Here is an 18646-nt window from a genome sequence, read left to right as displayed (position 1 = left end):
AATTGGCCAGTTTTGCCAAGAGGTGATCATGGGATACCAGATTGAAGGCTTTTTTGAAGTCAAGATATATGACATCAATCTCTTCTCCCTTGTCCAGGTGATAGGTCACTTGGTCGTAGAAGGAAATGAGATTGGTCAAGGAAGACCTACCTGCAACAAACCTGTGCTAGCCATCCCTTAGGATGTTGGCATCAGCCAGTCCATTAAGGATGGCCTCTTTAATAAACTTTTCTAAGATCTTCCCCAGGATAGAAGTCAGGCTGATGGGCCTATAGTTAGCCGGATGCTGAGCAGGTATGAGGATAAACACATTCTGACTTTCTTGTGTCATCCAGCTTCAAGTAGGTTAGCAGAGAGACATTAAAGGGTGGTAGAAGATAGTGATTAATGGGAGCTTGGAAATAAACCTGTATCAATCTCTTTAATATATAGAATAACTTCTCAAATTATGACAGCCATAAGCCCAGCCCACCTTTCGATGGGAAGGCAGAAAAGAACTTATTTGGACTGAATCCATTTCAGTAAGGAGAGGGAGTGTTAAGGAAGTAAGCTGGTCCAAAACAAAACCATGATAATGACATCAAAGACAAACATGGTCTCAAAGGATCTAGTTTATCCCCAAAGTTGCAGAACTAGATTTGTAGATTCACAAAAGTAGGGTCCGAAGGGACCTTGTAGATAATCAGGTCCGACCCCCTGCCCTGGACAGGAGAGAAAACTGGGCTCAAATGACCCCAGCCAGGTAGACATCAAGCCTTCTCTTAAAGACCCCCAGGGTAAGAGCCATCACCACTTCCCTTGGAAGTTGGTTCCAGATCCTAGCTGCCCTGACTGTGAAGTAGTGCCTTCGGATGTCTAGTCTAAACCTACTCTCTAACAACTTGTGGCCATTATTCCTTGTTACCCTGGGGAGTGCTAGGAGGAACAAGGTCTCTCCCAAACCCTGCTGGTCCCCCGTAGTGAGTTTATAGACAACCACCAGGTATCCCCTCAGTCTTCTTTTGCGAAGGCTTAATATGTTCAGGTCCTGTAGCTTCTCTTCGTAGGGTCTGCCCTGCTGTCCCCGGATCATGTGGGTGGCCCTCCTCTGGACCCTCTCAATGCTGTCCACATCCCTCCTGAAGTGTGGCGTCCAGAACTGAACACAGTACTCCAACTGCGGCCTGACCAGTGTCACATAGAGGGGGAGGATCACCTCCTTGGCCCTGCTCATGATGCATCTGTGGATGCACGACAAGGTACGGTTAGCCCTACTGACCGTGACCTTACACTGTCAGCCCATGTTCATCTTGGAGAGGACTGGACCGCTGGCTTCTAGGCTAGGGGCAGACATTACACATAAACTGATTTAAGTGATCAGAAATTGGTTTAAACCTGTAACAGAACATATGTTCAGTGCACATAAACCAGTTTCAAAATGGCTGAAACTGGTTTAAGATAAACCTGGTTGAAGGTAGTATTAGACTTAACTGATTTGGATCCAACCAGTTTATGCAATGTCTGTCCCAGACCACTTCCTGGTTTGAGTTAAACCAGAGTCCCCCACCTTCCCAGATGCTTTGCAGCCTTGGGTTGGGCTGTCTGCTCCAGAGAACAGGGCTGGCCCTGCCCCTCTGTTCCTTAGCCAGAGCTCCAGCAGAGACTGTAGGCACAGCAAGGTCTGCCTGGCTTCCTCCCACCCCTCACTACTTGCTGCTCAAGGAGGGATTTCCTCCCCCCGCCACACACACATCTCCCACAGCACATACCCCAGCCCTATGGACCCTAGACATTTGGTATGCTAGCTAATGCTGAGAGGTGCCTGGGTGTGTATTTCCAATTTCACTGGAACAGGCAGACAGAAGTGTCCACTTAGGTCTTTTTGGAGCAAATCAACAGGTAAGCTGGTAATGTCCCTCCAGTCCTTCCTTGGACAAAGCTGTTTAAGAAGAGCTTGCACTAATGAGAGAGGCTTTTGTTTTGTTGATGGGCTAATAACAGTGTTCATCAGCCTCCTGTTAGCTCCCTTGCCTGTCAGGTTTGCAGACAGTATGAAGAAGCAGGGAGAAGGAGATTGAAAAGCTCAACATCATCAACATATGCATGCACTGCACACTGCCACCTGCTTTGCCACAGTGCTAGTCAGAGGGCTGGGGGCTGGCAACACTCCTGCCTGAGATGGTGTATGCCAGGGTGGGGGTTTAAACCCTTCCCTAATCAGAGCATCCTGACAGGGCCTGGTCACACCCCCTCTCAGCTCAGCATTGTGGAAGGGAAGGGAAGGGAAGGGAAGGGAAGGGAAGGGATGCTCTAGCACCCCCCAGCTGCTAGCCTGAGCCACTGCAGGTATGTACCTGCATTTCCTCAGTCCAGAGGCAATGTCTGTGCACTTGCAAACCAGTTCAACCTAGGCAGGGTAGAGTAACCTGCAAAGCTTGAATCAATTCAGGCTCAGGCTTTCTGAATGTCTGTCCCTAACCTTGGAGTGATATACAGTCCCCCAAGCTTCTGACCTCGGCTGATGACCATGTGGAGAATCCAAGGCCAGGAGATGACACAGTTCTCTTGGGAATGCTGACTTAGGGGTATGTACAGGACCATGAGCCTGGAGAAAGAGGATCATAAACAGCTTGTGCCCCCAGCAGCTGGGGGGGGCATAGCAGCAGCAGGAGTGCGGTGGTGGGAGTGGTGGGAGCTTGGGGGCAGTAAGTGGGGGTGCTCCTGCAGATGCCACTGGGTTGTCGGCGGAGGGGGGTGGGGGGGCAAGTGCCAACCAAGAGTTGGCGACCACCCGCAGCTGCCACTGGCAGTGTCAGCAGTGGCCAGTGGGGGTCGCAGACCACCCACAGATGCCACTAGCAGTGTTGGTGGTGGGGTGGCAAGTGACAACTGCCCACTTGCCACCCTGCCGCTTGCCACCCCCCTTTTTGCAGGGGGTGCACCGCCACACTCAGGGGGTGCACATGCACCTACGTGCACCCCCTATGCGTTGCCCCTGAAGTGAATCAGACTGATATGGATTGGTGTTACCATGTTCATCTATATGGTGCAAGACAACACTGAACTGAGACAGTCTGCACTAGCTCCTGGACAGAAAGAAGAAGAGCTGAGTTAGTGCACGGACCAAGTAAGGTTGGATGAGGGCTGTGTGGAGACAGAGAGCATATAGACTTGCCTGCTGCACTGCATTAATGTCGCAATACTGATGCTGCTTCAGGAGTGAAGGCAAGGCATCTCAAACACTGCCTTGTCCTGTATACACGCCCCTAAAAAGAATAGAGCCAGACTTTGAATTTAGAGGGAGGATGTAGTAAAGTGGTCATAATAGGATTAACTGGATTACTCAACAGTATTATGGGATGGAGTTCTGCCCAATCCCTCCCTTCTGTTTATTCAGAGGGAGTCGTTTCCCCATGCAGTTTGTGATGCAAATAAATAAAGCAGCATGCTCCAGTGCACGCAACTGTGAGCGCAGTTAGTTTCGTTGAACTGTGTGGCTCTCATACAAAACATATGCTAAGTCGCAGAAAGAATTTGGCTAGCAGTGATATCCTTGGCCCAGTGGGCGGCTGCCTTCCACCTAAGAGCACTATTTCAATGGATTTAAATGCACAAACTTTGACCCGTGCTTTGAAATCCTTTGGCATGAAAGTTATTTTACTGTATATATGGTAGAATCCCACATAAACAACATATGTTCAAGAGCACTGGCCTCCTTTTCTTGACATGTTTGTGAAATTATTAGCAATAGTGTTACCCACATGTGTCTGTGTTCAGAATTTCTATCAAAGATTTGGGAATTTAAAATAAAATAAATAATTTTCTGATATGAAGAATTAATTATTCATTATTATGTACTATTTATACAGTGGGTGTAAAAGCATTTTACAGACAAACACTGCTTTACAGACAGAACATATGTCACAGCAGAACTTTTCTTGGCTTTGTTCTCCAAGGCATACCAGTTTGGAGGCACGGTGCAAATTGCAGTGGGTAGCAACCATATATATTTCAGCCTGAAAGCAGCAGAACACCACTAAAGTAAGGAATCAGAAAGACTAATGGGAGAATTCTGAACAGCCAATTCCTGTGGCCCACCAAATTAAAACATGTGCAATTTACCATTTGACAATTATATATCTCTTCTGTGAACTAAATGCTGTACCAGGGTCTTACAATTTGACAAGGATTATACTTCAAGTAAAGTGGAAAACCCGTCCTCTAACTTGGACAACCTACAGGCAAACCCAAAGAACACACATTAATTGAGCCCTATCGGAAGTGCCAGTAAGACAGGGACAGTTGTCTTTTCTGTTTTGCAAGCAATTTTTACAATTGAATAAAGGGAATAAAACAGAAACTTAAAATAAAACAAGAAAAATAAAACAAATCTGTTAAACAAACAATTGCTTCCCCTATTCTCAACCTGAGTGCCACAGTATCCAGGGGGTGTCCCGAGAGCTTTTAAGAGTACAACCAGGTGGAACTGCCCCACAACCCTGTTTCTGTTTCTGAGAGATGCTATGCAGCACCAGACCATGAAGCAGCTACAGCAGGAAGATGTGCTCTGCTGCACCTGGCCTGGTAGGAGGAGCTGCCAGGAGGCTGCTCCAGCTGATCCGCTGCAGAACCAATGCCACCATCGTGGACAGGACACAATGAGTGTTCCTCCTGCCTCTGCTTTTCTTAGTGGGTCAGGGGGACCCCAAGTGTAAAAAGGTTGAGATCCCTGTTCTATACCTTTGTTTTCAAATAGAACCAATCAGTTATAGCCATATCAATTGCAAACACAAATTCTGGAACAAAGACATGCAAATACCTAAGTGCACCTGCGGGAGTGCATTCTCTCAAGCAGTTAACACCAAGGCCCTTTCACAAAATTGTCACCCCCCCTGATTTTCCACTCCCAACCCTGCAAAAATGTTTTTCTAATATTGCTCTGCAATGAAAGACCACAGTCAAAAGTTAACTGATTTAAAGAAATTTCAGTGAGCCACCTGGCAAAATTGGGTGTTTGCAATAACAAGTATTCAGATATTCATTGATTTCATTATGTACATATAATAAAGGTTTGAATGTGTTGGCATTGTGTGCATCAATTTAGATTGGCTGGTAGCACTACCAGCCACTCAGCAGGAAAATATTCACAGGGAACATATACACATGCAATTAATATGACTAAATATACTCTGGCTCAATTTCAGCCAGAGTATACTAATCCAGATGTCACTGTCTACACGTACATTTAAGCACAGTAATTTAATGCAGTGTAGGATAGTACCTGTGTCTCACAGGACTATCCTACACTGAAGTAAATTAACCTACTGCACACTAATTGTGGTGCATTTGTAGATGGTAAGACTAGAAAATTAGTCTAAGGTACAGTAAAGTGCATGCGTCAATGTGCCTACATGTGGTGTTAAAGCAACACGATAAACGTCAGTGCAGCTTCCACAAGTCAGCTGCTCCCGGGCACGGCATCTGCACATACACCCAGGACTACAGCTGTTTGAGCTGGGGTGGAGCAGCCCTAGGCTGGCAGATGATCAGCCCAAGGCTCTGGGTGGCAATGTCAGGCAGTGGAGGGGCTGGCTGGGCCAGGAGAGAGCTAAAGTGCAGAGCTGTGTGGCAGGCAGCCCCAGCGCTTCAGCACCCTCGTGCCCCAGCCAGCCCCTGTCACTGTTTACACATGAGGTTTTGCATAGTAAATGACTCCAGTGTAAGATAGTACTGTCCCCAACAGCACTATCTTACATCAGAGTTAACTAGTTTACTTCACCCTAACACCAGCTCATGAGTAGATGGTGACGCTTTACTGTGGAGCTAATTAAGCTACTCCACAGTAAAGATCATGTGTAAATGCACCCACAGAAGTTAAGAAGTCTCTCTTCAATTGGTTCCTTTTGGGAATGGCAAGAGGGTTCATTCCTGTCAACCTGTGGATCTGGGAACCCTATTTACCTCCTTCTATTTTCCTATCTCTCTGGCAACAGAATCAAATAACACACACACACACACACACACAATGTTATATTATATATATTCCTTAGTTTACTCCAGCTCAAATTGATATATATATCTATATATATTTCAATTTGAGCTGGAGTAAACTAAGGCACTCCAATGACAACAACTAGTATTATATTTCTATTGTTAATCATATCAATATCAAATTAATATTACAAGAAAAAAATGAAAAGAAAGAGAGGCAGGTATTGAAAATGTAAAGGATGGAAAAGAATCAAAGCACTCAGCTTGTGACGTGGCCATTGTGCATCTTGAAAGGCTCCTGGATATTACTAATATTAATCAATTTCAGAAGAGTAGATGCTTTCTGATGCAAGTGGCAATGTCTGAAAACATCTGTCTTTTCTTTTCCAAATCTTTCACATTTATAATCTTGTCAGTACTTGGCTGTGCCAATTAGTCCTTTAAACACACCGCTTTTCATCATCAAAAGGAGCTGGGACTAGAGACTGGCCAGACCTCTTAGCTCTTTTCAACACATGATAAACACATTGCAAGTCATGAAAACTCCAAGCACAGGCACTTTCTAACTGTATGGACTTATTATGGTGCTGTTGTTTCCCAGTTAAAATTGCAAGTAAAATAACCCTGCATTTTAAGGAAAATTTAACCACACTTAAAAATGTTTTTTAGCTTTCTGTGATGGCAAGCTATTTCCAGAACAGGAAATATCAATGCAGCAATACTGAGTAGCACAGCTTAAGTGTAGTCACAGTGATGGCCTATGCTGGAGTGCAGGAAACATGGCAGTGTTTAGATCCACATTCAGTTAGACTTCCCCAGAGTCTGGATGTGTTAGCACCGTGTGTACCAATTTAGGTTGGTCACTAGAGCCATCTGCCACTCAGCAGGAAAATACCCACAGCAGGTGAGAAGTCTTTCTCCAATTGATTCCCCTTTGGATTGGCAAGAGGGTTCATCCCCTCAGCCTGTGGATCTTGAGACCCTGTTCACCTCCCTCTAGTTTCCTGTCCCTCTGGCAACACATCTGCTTCAGTATAGTCTTGTTGGCTGCCAAGCAGCTGGGCACATTAGCTGCAGCTGTGTAGCAGAAGCCAGTATTGGCCTTAACCTTGAGGAGCTTTGGGGCAAGTTCCAATTTGCTGGGAGAGAAAAGACCATGATATGCAACATGGATGCTCTCCAGTTCCTTCCCACTGTCAGCTTTGTGTCCTGCTCACTCTCCAAAATAGGAATGTCCCTAGGAACATCCCTCTCTGCCCTTACAAATGAAAGGCTGCTTACACACACAGGATCATTGCTCCAATTCCTAGATTTCGGTGTAACAGATTTCACAGACTGCCGTCATCCTATTAGATAGACCTGCAGGTAGAACAATCTCCTGTACATAAGAGAAGAAGGGGTTGTCCTCTCACAGATGAAGAAGTCTCAACAGTCCTTCATTTTAAACACAATTTCCTTGCAAGTCCATGCAAGGATACACATTTGTCTAGAACAAACAACTGCACGTTTTGACACGTGGACTAAACTTGATGTGCAATCATAGTCATCTGCCACCCAAGAGGAGCCAAACTTCTGCTAGAGCTATGCTTGGTCTATATGTTTCCACTGCACCCAGATCAAAGAACTGGCAGCTAACTCAGGGAGGAAACTGCTTGATCAGAAATGTCCACAACCTTGCCAGGTGTCAATACCAGACCTCGGAAGAGCCCCCGATAGCCTAGCGCAAAGGAGCTGAAACTGCAAGTCACGTATATTTATTTCATCACTGAGTGGTCTGACTGTTTGCTACTAACTTCACCTTCTAATATTGATAATCCTTCTTTGTGCATGCCTCTTATGTTTTATATTATAAAGGGCACATACATCTAGGTTACTGTTGTAGAACAGCTGATTGCTGTTTGTAATTAGTCATACGCAACATTGAAAGTAACTTGGAAAAACAGTTAATGTTTATTTTTCTTCTGCTTAATAGTTTAAATATTTGTGGAAGCCACGTGCCAGCTTAGTGAAATACTGCCTCACGAGTGCAAGGAAAAGAACCGATAATACTGAATTCTGTGATGTACTGTAAATCATCAGCAGATGACAGACAGGGGGTGGGGTATTAGATTGCTTTGGATCTCAAAGGGAATAAATGAGTAAACATTTTATTCTACTATATTCAATTTAATTTCTTGTTACAATGTATTCCCCAGGCATGCTGATTTGTTTCTCCTTTAAAATAGGATTTTTTCCTTCTTTGCTCATTCATTTTATGTGACTAGGTTAAACTAGTGTATAGAGAAAAAAAGAGAGAGAGAGAGAGCATGCGTATAAGAAAGAGAGAGGAAGGCAGGCAGGCAGGCAATGCTTTCTTTGCAGTTTCTGCTCTGTTTTAACGGAGAAGTTAATGTTTAACATACTCCCTGTTCTCCTCTCCCACATCTTCACTGTGTTTCCCACCACACTGCGATCAAAGTGATACAGGTAAACACTATACAAACCTTAAATCTTATGGGAGCACTATGAACATAAGAGGCCAGGATATGATCTGTTATGCCATTTTACAACCATAGCAACTCCCCTGAAGATTATAGTTACCCTTCACTTCTGCATCAGAAAATGACCCTTTTCTCTCTGTCTTTCCATATAATTGGCCTATCTATTTAAATACATTTCGGTTTTGAAGCTACTTTTGATTACTTCTCTTTGCTCCTAGTTTATAGCCTTCCTCCATTTCTTTATCTGTTATTTAGCTTAGGCTGTACCTGATTTTTTCCCATACCTGAAGAAAGGGACTCTCCCTTAATGGGACTTTCCCTGTTCCCTTAAGACAGAAAAGTCAGCCCTGTCGAGAGAGCCCAGCTGCAGGGCATTTGTATAGGCAGAAAAAAGCTCCCAGAAGAGTAAGCAGGAGAGGTGAATGCAAGCGCTTGCTACAAGGAGGAGGCCAGGCTGCTGTGCTGAGAGCCAGAGCCAAAAGGACTCCTCTTTGAGTGCCAGGAAAGGGCAGAAGGATTTTTATTTTGTTGGCCTGTTTCTTGCCTAAAGATGGTGCTATTTGAGAAGCCTGGTTGAGGAGTCCTCAGGGAGAAAAGCCTGCATGCAAAAGCCAGAAGCCTAGCTAACCTGACTACCATCCCTCCCAACTATAGAGTTGGGCCAGTAAGAGATACTACCCAGAAAAAAACCTTGCTTCTGAGAAAATCTTATGAGAACTTTTTAAATATGTATTTTTATAGGTTTAACCTTGAAACTAACAAATAATTGCACATGTGGGGACTTAACAATCAATTTATGTTCTAGGTAAAGGGATTTTAAAATTAATGCGAGGGAAAAAAAAAATAATCAGTGCCTGGCACTGCAAGGATACTGTTGATGTATCAATCTTTTCAGGCATTTAAAAATAATACCCAGATTATAAAAGTAAATGTTCTATGACCAAAAAATCTCTTGGTAATAAAATTTCAAATTACAGCCCATGACAACACTTCTAAATTGCAGCTGTAATGGAGAAGCTTTGATGGAGAAAATTGTACAAGTAACTTCTAAAGTAAATCAGAAAAGCAAGAAAGAAGAGAGGGGCTGTTGAGATGAATGGAAACCATGGCTGGAGTGTCATGCAGTGTCTGTAAATGGATTCTAGTGTCTTGCTGCCAATATCTTAAGCAGTTGCTAAAGTTTTATAGGGATTTCCTTGCTAGCTTCTTTCAGCAAATAATCCTGTCGGAGAAAAAATTTAGCCCGATCTTCATACCTACTTGAGCTGACAGTGTGCCAGACTGAACCTAAACACTGTTCTTTAATGCTAGGAGTTGCGTACTCCCTTTGTCCTGCCATATACTACAGCAGTTAAAGTAGCCCGAGCAACAAAAGAGACGCAACAACAGAGAAGCCGCAACCTTATGGCACGTGCTCGGGGGTAAGGGGCTGGGGGGGTGTTTTAATTAAAGCAGCTCTCACGAGCTGCACTAATTAAAGCGCCCACAGCATTTGGCATCCCACATTTCAAAACGGCGGCGGGTCAGTTTAACTAAAGCTCGTTCGACGATCTTTAATTAAAGCGGCGCTGCCACTATTTTGAAACGTGGGGGATGCCGAATACATGAGATGCTGCAGCACGCTGGAGCATCCCAATTAGAGCGCTCCAGCAGACGCGACAGATCCGCATGTGCCAGAGCATGTGTAACAGTGCCCTTTGATTCAGGCTGAACTGTCCCCAGGTAGACGCGCTGGCCCAAATGGCTGTGCTAGGATTGAGTAAGGAGATCCAAGCTGATTAAAAGACCTGAGAACACGCATGCTGTGGGACCTTGAGAACAATCCCCATCTCTGGGTGGAAGCTTATTTGTTGGCATATGGGGATCATAATATTAAGCTATTTTATGGGGTATGGAGGCTTAGACAATGGGAACGGAGGCTTTGTAAAGCCTGCTGAGAGCCCAAGATCCAAAGGGATGACAGTAATCCAAAGCGTTATCAGCATTTTATTTGGGAGGGAAAAAGCTCACACTTTTCTTTTCAATAACCCAGGCCAAACAGATCAAAGTTCTTAAAATACTGGGATATAAGCAACTGTGATTTGTGTAAATCGGCAGGTTACTGGTGGATCTTGAGATTTTCATCACATATTTAGTACTAAAATATTGCCACATTTAAACCTTTTGCCTGTGAGAGAGCGCACCTAGAAACATAGGAGTTACCAGACTAAATCAGCCTCATCTCATCCTGTTTGCGACTGGCCGGAGTTAGACACTTCAGGGGTGAATGTACCAACTCCCAACTAGTTACAAATTAGTATAAATCTTGAAACAATGCCCTATATTTTCCCCAATATGCTTCTCATGTATATTACTTATTTTAATTCAGGATATTCTTGTTAAAATCTTGTTTTGTCACCCAAATGAATAAATCAAATCAGATTAGATACTCTAATGGATCTGTTTGACCTTAAAATCTATGAACCTATAAAATCCCGGCCTCAAAGTCACTGAGTGGCAATGAGTTCCATAGTCAAATCATATTATGTGAAAAAGCTTTTCCTCCCCCACCCCCCATTTCCAAGGTACAACCTCAGGATTCAGTTGATAAAAATAATTATGGACGGGAATATAATTAATGCCAGTCTATATGGTTTTATGGAAAACAGATCTTGTCAAACAAACCTGACATTTTGATTAAAAAATTAGTGCTATACAATATCAATAGAACATGTGTTAAATGGATTAAGAACTGTCTAATTAACAACTGCTTTTTGAAATCTGTCAGTGGGGAATCATCTTTCATGGGAGGTGTTTCTAGTGGGAGAGGGATTGCTATTAAGTTTGATATTATTCAACATGTCTATCAATGATCCAGAAGGAGCTATAAATAGAAAAAATCACTGATAAAACTAGAGGGTGGCAAAAACAGGGACAAAGGTGGTCATATAGGGCAATTTGGACAACTTGGTAATCAGTCTTAATACAGGCAAAAAACCTGTTATATATATAGTATACAGGAACCAGGAAGCCAGACCATTACCCTTGGAAGAGAATTGGGGGGTGGGCCCCTAGGAGTGGCTGAGAAGGTCTTATGGGCTGGAGAGGACAAGAAGCTTAGTATGTGCCTACAGTGTGATCCAGTGGCAAAATAGACTAAAGCAACCTTTGGCTGTATAAACCAGGGACTTGAAAGTAGGAGAAGAGAAGCGACATAACCTTCATACATATTAACTGGTGACCGACCCTGGCATTCTGAACAGTACTTTAGGATCCACATTTTAAAAGGAGGTTGAAAAACTGAAAAGGGTGCAAGTAAAGACACAGAAGAATAAGTAGGGCATGGAGAAAATGCTTCACAGAGAGACTTAAAGAGCTCAAGGGCGTTTTATAATCTAGCAAGAGAATGTCATGATGGGAACCAACAGTTCGGTTTAAGACAGGCAAATTTAACTGAAAGACAAGCCCATATTTCCAACTGTGAGAGCAAATTAACCACTGCAGCAAACAACCAAAGGAAGGTGGACTCTCCATTTCCTGATGCCCTCAAATCCATTTCGGAAAAGACATTACAAGTCAAGCTTATTATTGGGATCCGTACGGGGGAAATGGATGAAGTTTAATGGTCTTCGTACAAGAGGTCACATTTGATGGTCTAATGAGCCCTTCTCGCCCTAAACTGAGAAGGACATGGATTATACTGTTGTTTTGTTGTCACAGAAAGAAAACAGAAGTTCCCAGTCTTCTTTCTTTGAGGGCCCCTTGACACATGCAGGCTAAGGTGCAATGGGATCCACATAATTGAGCTTCTTGTCATGCCACACGTGTGTGGCAGGAGGTATGACTGTGGGATCACGCATTAGATCCCATTGTGCCTTATGACCAGTTTAGGGGGAGCCTAAGATCATGATCCTGGACTTCCCCTGCAGCTGACAGGGCTCGACAGGGCTTGCAGCAGTGGCAGCGGGGAAAATGCTGCCACCACAGAGAGCCTCGTGAAGTGTGGAGCTTGCAGCAGGGACAACGCGGGGGAATGCTGCTGCCGTGAACCCCACACCTCCCACGGCTCTCGGTGGTGGCAGCTTTCATCCTGCTGCCCCCGCTGTGAACCCCACAGCTGAGATGGCTCGTGGGGGGACAGTGTCCTCCTTGCTGACAGCACTGCCACCAGTGCAAGCCTTGTCAGCTGCAGGGCTGATAGTGGATGGCAGCCCCTCAATTGATGGTGCTCCCAGCCACAGGGGAGCAGCTGGCCGCACGTTCAATTAACGGCATGATTAGAACAAGCTACAAAGTTATTACACATTTTTTGTGGAACGATTTTGTAACTTATTGCTTGTTTTATCACACCATTAATTGGTTGAACATGTAGCTGAGTGACAACTTCAAGCGCGATTGATTACCTGGTTAATCCCGCTTGAAGCATAATAAGTAGATGGAGCATAAAATACAGTATATAATGTTTACTGTCTTGTCTTCTCCTCATATGGGGTACTCTCCTGCCTTCTAAGAGGAAACTCCACCCTGACTGCAATGCAAGGACAGGTTCAGGCCATGGGAGGTTGACTAATAAACTATTATTCTCATGTACAGTTAAGGACGTTTTTTTTCAAATCTAGGATTTAGCTCACGTCAGGCTGGAGCTTGGGGTGGTGCCCCTGAAGAGGCAATAAGCAAGGTTCCCTCCCTCCCTGCGTAGGGAAAAGGAAAAGTGGCTAGACTAATCACTGTTCCTGACTTAATCAGAGCAAATAATCTCACTACCTTGTTAGAAGCTCATTAAAGGGAAAAAGGAGAGACAGAAAGTGTCAGATCCTATTTCACCTACTGGGTGTCTAAGTGGTATTTTGCCATCTAAGCCTGATCCTACATGACTGTACTGCAGTTGCTGAAAAAAGCCTTGACATATTTGTTTTGATAACACACCATCTCCGCTTTAAGACTGTGTGCATCTTAAGTCACAGCAAGCAGCAAAGAGGAGACGGGCAGCTCCTCATCCTTTACATCAGTGGCTCTTTGGGGACTCAAGCAGGGTGGAATAGGATTGCGCTTTGACTGTGCCTAGTCCACCTGGGCTTTCTAAGTACTATGTAAATTTTAGACCCTATTTTCACCTGTGCAACTAAACCTGTCCTTTGTCATACTCTCAGAAGGGCTCCTCTACAGCCACTTGCCCTCTGCTGAAATCCTATTCTGTGTGAAAAACTTCGTAAGTTCATGTAGGTCCCCAAACTTTAGTCATCAGACACCACCACTAGCAACTGCTTTGATGGAGAAGGAGGACAATTTATAAATCTGTGGAAATGGCATCTAGTTACTTAGTGCTACTTATGCATTTGCCTTTACATGGCGAAACGGCACTTAGATGCTTAAAGGTGGAATAGGATTTGGGCCTGAGCTGCGTAAGTACTACTTGGATGCCTAATAAGTGAGATGGGATCTAGCCCAAAGTGCCTACACAAAAAGACTGTAGGAGCTAGTAGGTGGGGACATCTTAAGAGAACTTAATATTTTCTCGTTTTTATTTCTTCTGATTTGTGCTTTTCTATTTTAAATAGATTTAAGTTTTTTATGGCTAATCATTATCTGGAGTTCAAAGGTAGACTCCTTGTTCAAGGAAAACTGCTGATTGCCTGATGAAGCACAGTGTAAACTACATCTGTGTAGATCTACATACGTGTGTGTGTGTGTGCGCGCGGCTGTGAATGTCTGTAGGAAAAAAAGAGTGTGAGCATGTGTTTCTTCCTTGTTGAAAGTCTCATGTAGTTTGCTAGGAATTACCTAGACAGCATCTTTTTAGTCACTTGCTTACATTCCTATTCCACTTTTGCCATAAGGTTTTTTTCCCTTCAGTCCATATGATTATAGATTTTAGAACTGTTCAGCAGATCTTCAGCACCAGAGGAGGGAGCGGGGCCCTAATATTTTCTCATATGTAGTTCTCATAGGTGGTTAGCAGCTTTCCTGATGAAAAAAAATCCCTGCACATTCTCTTGTTTATTCCCAAAGTTACCAGTAATTCCTTCTTAGTAAAACTCATCCAGAAAATTGCCTAATAACATAATTTAGAAACTACCTCACATTTAGCATACAGACACAAAGCACTTAAGTTGGTGATTTCTAACCACGGAGTGCACACTTCACTGACACGGTCCAGCCTCCAACGAACTGTTAAACATCTGGAACAAAGATTGATCAAGCACAGCCAACAGCTGGACTTTAAACAGTATACCCAGGAGCAGAGGTCATGATAAATGAAACCACTGTGCTGGCTTAAAAACTTACTTTATAATCTTCTCCAGGCAAAGCATGACTAAAATGCATCTATTTTGGGTGACATCTGGAGAAATGCGAAATTCAGTGTGATCAGGAACTGATTGGCTCAAATGAAAATAATTTGAAAAGGCCATAGACCATTTTAAAAACCGTTCACACTTTAAACTTTGGCCTAATGCTTCCTTCTACAGCACTGACCTTGTCTTCCTACCGTGTAAAAAAAAAAAAAAAAAAATCAATATTGTACAGTACTGCAGTAAAATTTCAGCTTGCTCTTGGCTTACTTTAAATAACTTTATTGTCTCCGTTTCCCTTGTCTGTGTTTGTTTTATTTGGCAGTTGCAGTTATTAAAATGAAACTAAGTTGAAAGAAAATTTAAACATCATAAAAAGAAAGCCAGGAATGCTTCTCGCTCACTTCGCTAAAGCCATGGTCACCTTTACAATTTGCCAGAGCTTTCTATTCCCCAGCTTTCATAGCCAGTTTCATACACATGAAAGCAAAAAAAAAGCAACTTTCCACTGAACTGAAAAATTCCTGCTTTGCAGAGTTAAAAGAAGAGCTTATATAAATAAATAAATAAAATAAATGAATAAAAAACTGGTACCACACCTATTCAGGCATACACAATACTCATACACAGTTAAAACAATAAGTGCATGAGCGATTTTCTTTCGTCTTTAACATTTGCTTGCTTCTCTTGTTACACTACAAATGGCATTCAGGAAAAGACCTCTGCAAGAGTTGTCCACATGGGCCAGCTAAAAAAAGTTATACACTTTGTTGTTTCTCTCTTCTGAGATGTAAAATTATATTACCTATTGCAGGCTGCTACTCTGCCTAGAAAACCCTGAAATCTGTGGACAAATTAGAACAGCCCCAACAGCAAAACTAAGAACAACATGCTACAAGAAAGAAACAGAAAGGAAGCAACTTGTACTACATTACAGGGAACCGATTATTTTCTCCATCTACTCATGGTTCTCTCACAAGTGGAGGGGACCTGGCTACACAGGCTGCATATATGACAGCCAACATGGAAGGAATATGGCAAATTGTCATTGGATTTTTTATTCTCAGTGTCACGTGAATGTGAGGTCTTGGAGGAGGGGGTGGTGCTGCCCCATCTTGAATTTCCTGTAACACGATGTTACTGAAAATATGCAAATTCTTACTTTGGTATTTGCAGCGGCAGATGAGTTGGCCACAAGACTTGTTATCACATCGCTGTTCACTGTGGTGCAAGCAACCGTAGTTGGCGTAGGTAGCCGAGTGGGGACAATTGGCAAAGGCAAAAGCCCTGGTCTGTTGTTGCTATTGCTGTTCACTGTACTGTTGCAATTACTGCTGTTCACATGATTCCCGTTGGAGCTCCATTCTCGGCGATCCCACCCAGTGCGATAATCTCTTTCAAACCGGCTGTGGTGCCGTGACATCTCGGTTGAGTGCAGCAGCTTCTCAAAGGGAACTCGAGAGCTTGCCTAAAATATTTAAGATAAAGAGGTGTTACAAATGATGCCCCAAAACAATAATCTACCATAATAAGCATTAAGGCCAGTCTCGGTGTTGCTTGTTTCACATTATGAAAGAAAGTATTTCACTCCTTTGTCAAGCCAAATATCCAGAGGGGAAATGATGTTTGTGGCAATTTTAATTAAGACTTCAAATGAGTGAAAGGACAACAACTCAAAATGTGTCTGGAGACAAGGGCCCCTCACTTTCTAAGGAACCTCATCCCCCAAGCAATATAGCAGGGTATGAAGCAACAACACATAAATAATGAAAGGCCAAAGCAAAAGCAATTACTACTCAACTTCTCTGATGGTAGAACAATGTTTCCAACAGCTTCCTAATAAGACAGTCTTCAAAATCAGCCCACAAATAAGCTTTTGGAATCTTTTTTGCACCACACCCAATGTTTCAAATGCTCTTTTAAAACATGGATCCCACAAATAGATGCTAAATTCAAATGCTATGCTTAGATTTATAACTTCTATTTGTCTGCATTAACTGTTTTACTGGACCCAACTTATCAAGTTACAAAAATGGCTGTGCAGGACTACACCATCTCCCTTATTATTTACAACTGGCCAATCTGTGTCAGACACAGATTGCATCAACCATGAGCAACTCAAACTCCTAGTTTCTAATCCTAGTTATGACAATTGCACACTGCAGGTGTGTCTACATGAGACGTTTACTCAGAAGCTGATTAATTAGCTCCACAGTAAAATCTCAGTGTCTACATATGGGGCTTTATTAGGTTGCAGTAAACTAATCAATGCTGCCATAAGATAGTGCTTGTAATCACAAGTACTATTCTGAGGCGGCGTTCAGTGCACCGCAATGCACATGTAGACACATCTAGCTAGGGCACGAGGGTGCTTCAATGCTGCCTGCCTGCTAGCCCTACACCGGAGCACCCTCATGCCCCAGCCAGACCCTCTACAGAACAATGAATGGGATCAAAGCAGACCCAGGCAGGCTGGCCCCGGGGCTCCCTGCTAGCCAGGGCTGCTCCAACCCAGCTCACAGTGCTGTAGTCCTGGGTGCACAAGTAAATGTGGTGCTCAGGAACAATAAATGATGATACAAACTGTACGAGAGTTTATGTAATCACATTAATAGCATGTGTAGACACGCCTTGCATGGCCCTGAACAAGTTATTTAATCCTCTTGGCCTTCACTTCCTTATCTGTAAAATGGGGAGAATAATCCTTTCCTTTGAATGCAGTTGGCTAATGTTTGTACAGCACTGGGAAACGAAGACCAATAAATATAAATGCTAAATACATTTACTTGCATGAATAAATCATGGACATCTGGTTCATTGCAGAAACTCATCTACTTGACTTGCATCACAAAATCCAAGTTATTATTTCAAATAATAAAAGTAAAATGATGTCAAACCCATTTGTATTTAAGAATTCATAAAACTAAAAAGGTAGAGGTGCACTGATATGTCAGTCCATATTGTATTGGCACTGATAAAAGGAAAATTGACATTATTGGCAATTGGCTTCTTTTGGTTGATGTGACAGATAATGTCATCGATAAATGCTGTGTGCATGTGCACAGCCACAGCAGGAACATGGCCAGCTTAGCAGCTTGGAAAGCAGCATCTGGCTGCTAAGTCAGTTGAAGGGATGGGGCATGGGGAGGGAAGGAGTGGGTGGGGGGGCAGATCAAGGCCCCTGTGGTAAGGGAGAAAGTTGGGCTGGGACTGGGGCAAGTGCTGCCCAGGTGGGGCAGGGCGATGCATGGGATGAAGCTGTGAGTGGCTCATCCAGGGGACGTGGGAGGGGGCAGCTCCACTGCTGTTGCACCCTGGGGAGGCATGGGGATGTGTGCATTCCAAATCTGTGCACAGGGCAAGGGCAGGCTGTGACTGCAGGCTGGTGCTGGGGGCAGTGCCAGGCTCTTCCCAGCATGGAAACTGGGCTGTGCTCAGGGTGGGTGGCAGCAGCACTGGGAGTGGGGTTCTGGGGGAGGGGGAGCTATGGCCACCCAAAAATTCTCCATAGCCCCCCCTGCAGTTCCCCCTCCCAGTGCCACCACCGCCTGCCCCGAGCACAGCCCTGGCCCAGCCCCCTTGCTGAGAAGAGCCTAGCACTGCCCCTGGCTCCAGCCTGCAGTGGCAGCCCACCCTTGCCCCGTGCACTGATCCAAGGAGCACGTGCCCCTTGGGTCTCCCCAGGGGTACACACAGCATCAGGAGCCACCCCCCACCCACAAGCCCTGGGGATGAGCCGCTTGCGGCTGTGTCCAGCGCCCTGCCCTGCCCAGGCAGCACCTGCCCCTGTCCCAGATCCATTCCTTCCTTCACTGTGGGGGCCTCAATCTGCCCCCCACCACCCCACACCCCTTCCCTCCCCCGCTTCCTCTGAACAGACTTACCAGCCGGATGCTGCTCTCCAAGCTGCCAGGCTGCATATTGGCA

General features: G+C 44.2%; 1 protein-coding gene across 2 annotated transcripts in view; it reads right to left on the bottom strand.

The window, feature by feature from the left end:
* KLHL29 (kelch like family member 29) overlaps positions 1 to 18646 on the bottom strand; it is a 668905-nt gene that overhangs the window by 472187 nt on the left and 178072 nt on the right. Inside the window, exons 1-2 of one of the 2 annotated variants that reach the window (XM_019520814.1) lie at positions 18604 to 18637; positions 15882 to 16187 (exon numbers count right to left, since the gene is read on the bottom strand). In XM_019520814.1, the coding sequence (XP_019376359.1) occupies positions 15882 to 16142 (261 nt within the window). In that variant the 5' untranslated portion in view covers positions 16143 to 16187; positions 18604 to 18637. Of the gene's footprint in view, positions 1 to 15881; positions 16188 to 18603; positions 18638 to 18646 lie in introns of those variants that run through there. The other variant, XM_019520813.1, reaches the window with a different exon arrangement.

The sequence above is a fragment of the Gavialis gangeticus genome, unplaced genomic scaffold, assembly GCF_001723915.1.
Source record: "Gavialis gangeticus isolate Ggan-Ray unplaced genomic scaffold, GavGan_comp1, whole genome shotgun sequence".
Taxonomy (NCBI): Eukaryota; Metazoa; Chordata; order Crocodylia; family Gavialidae; genus Gavialis; species Gavialis gangeticus.
This window is presented reverse-complemented; position numbering and strand designations above follow the sequence as displayed.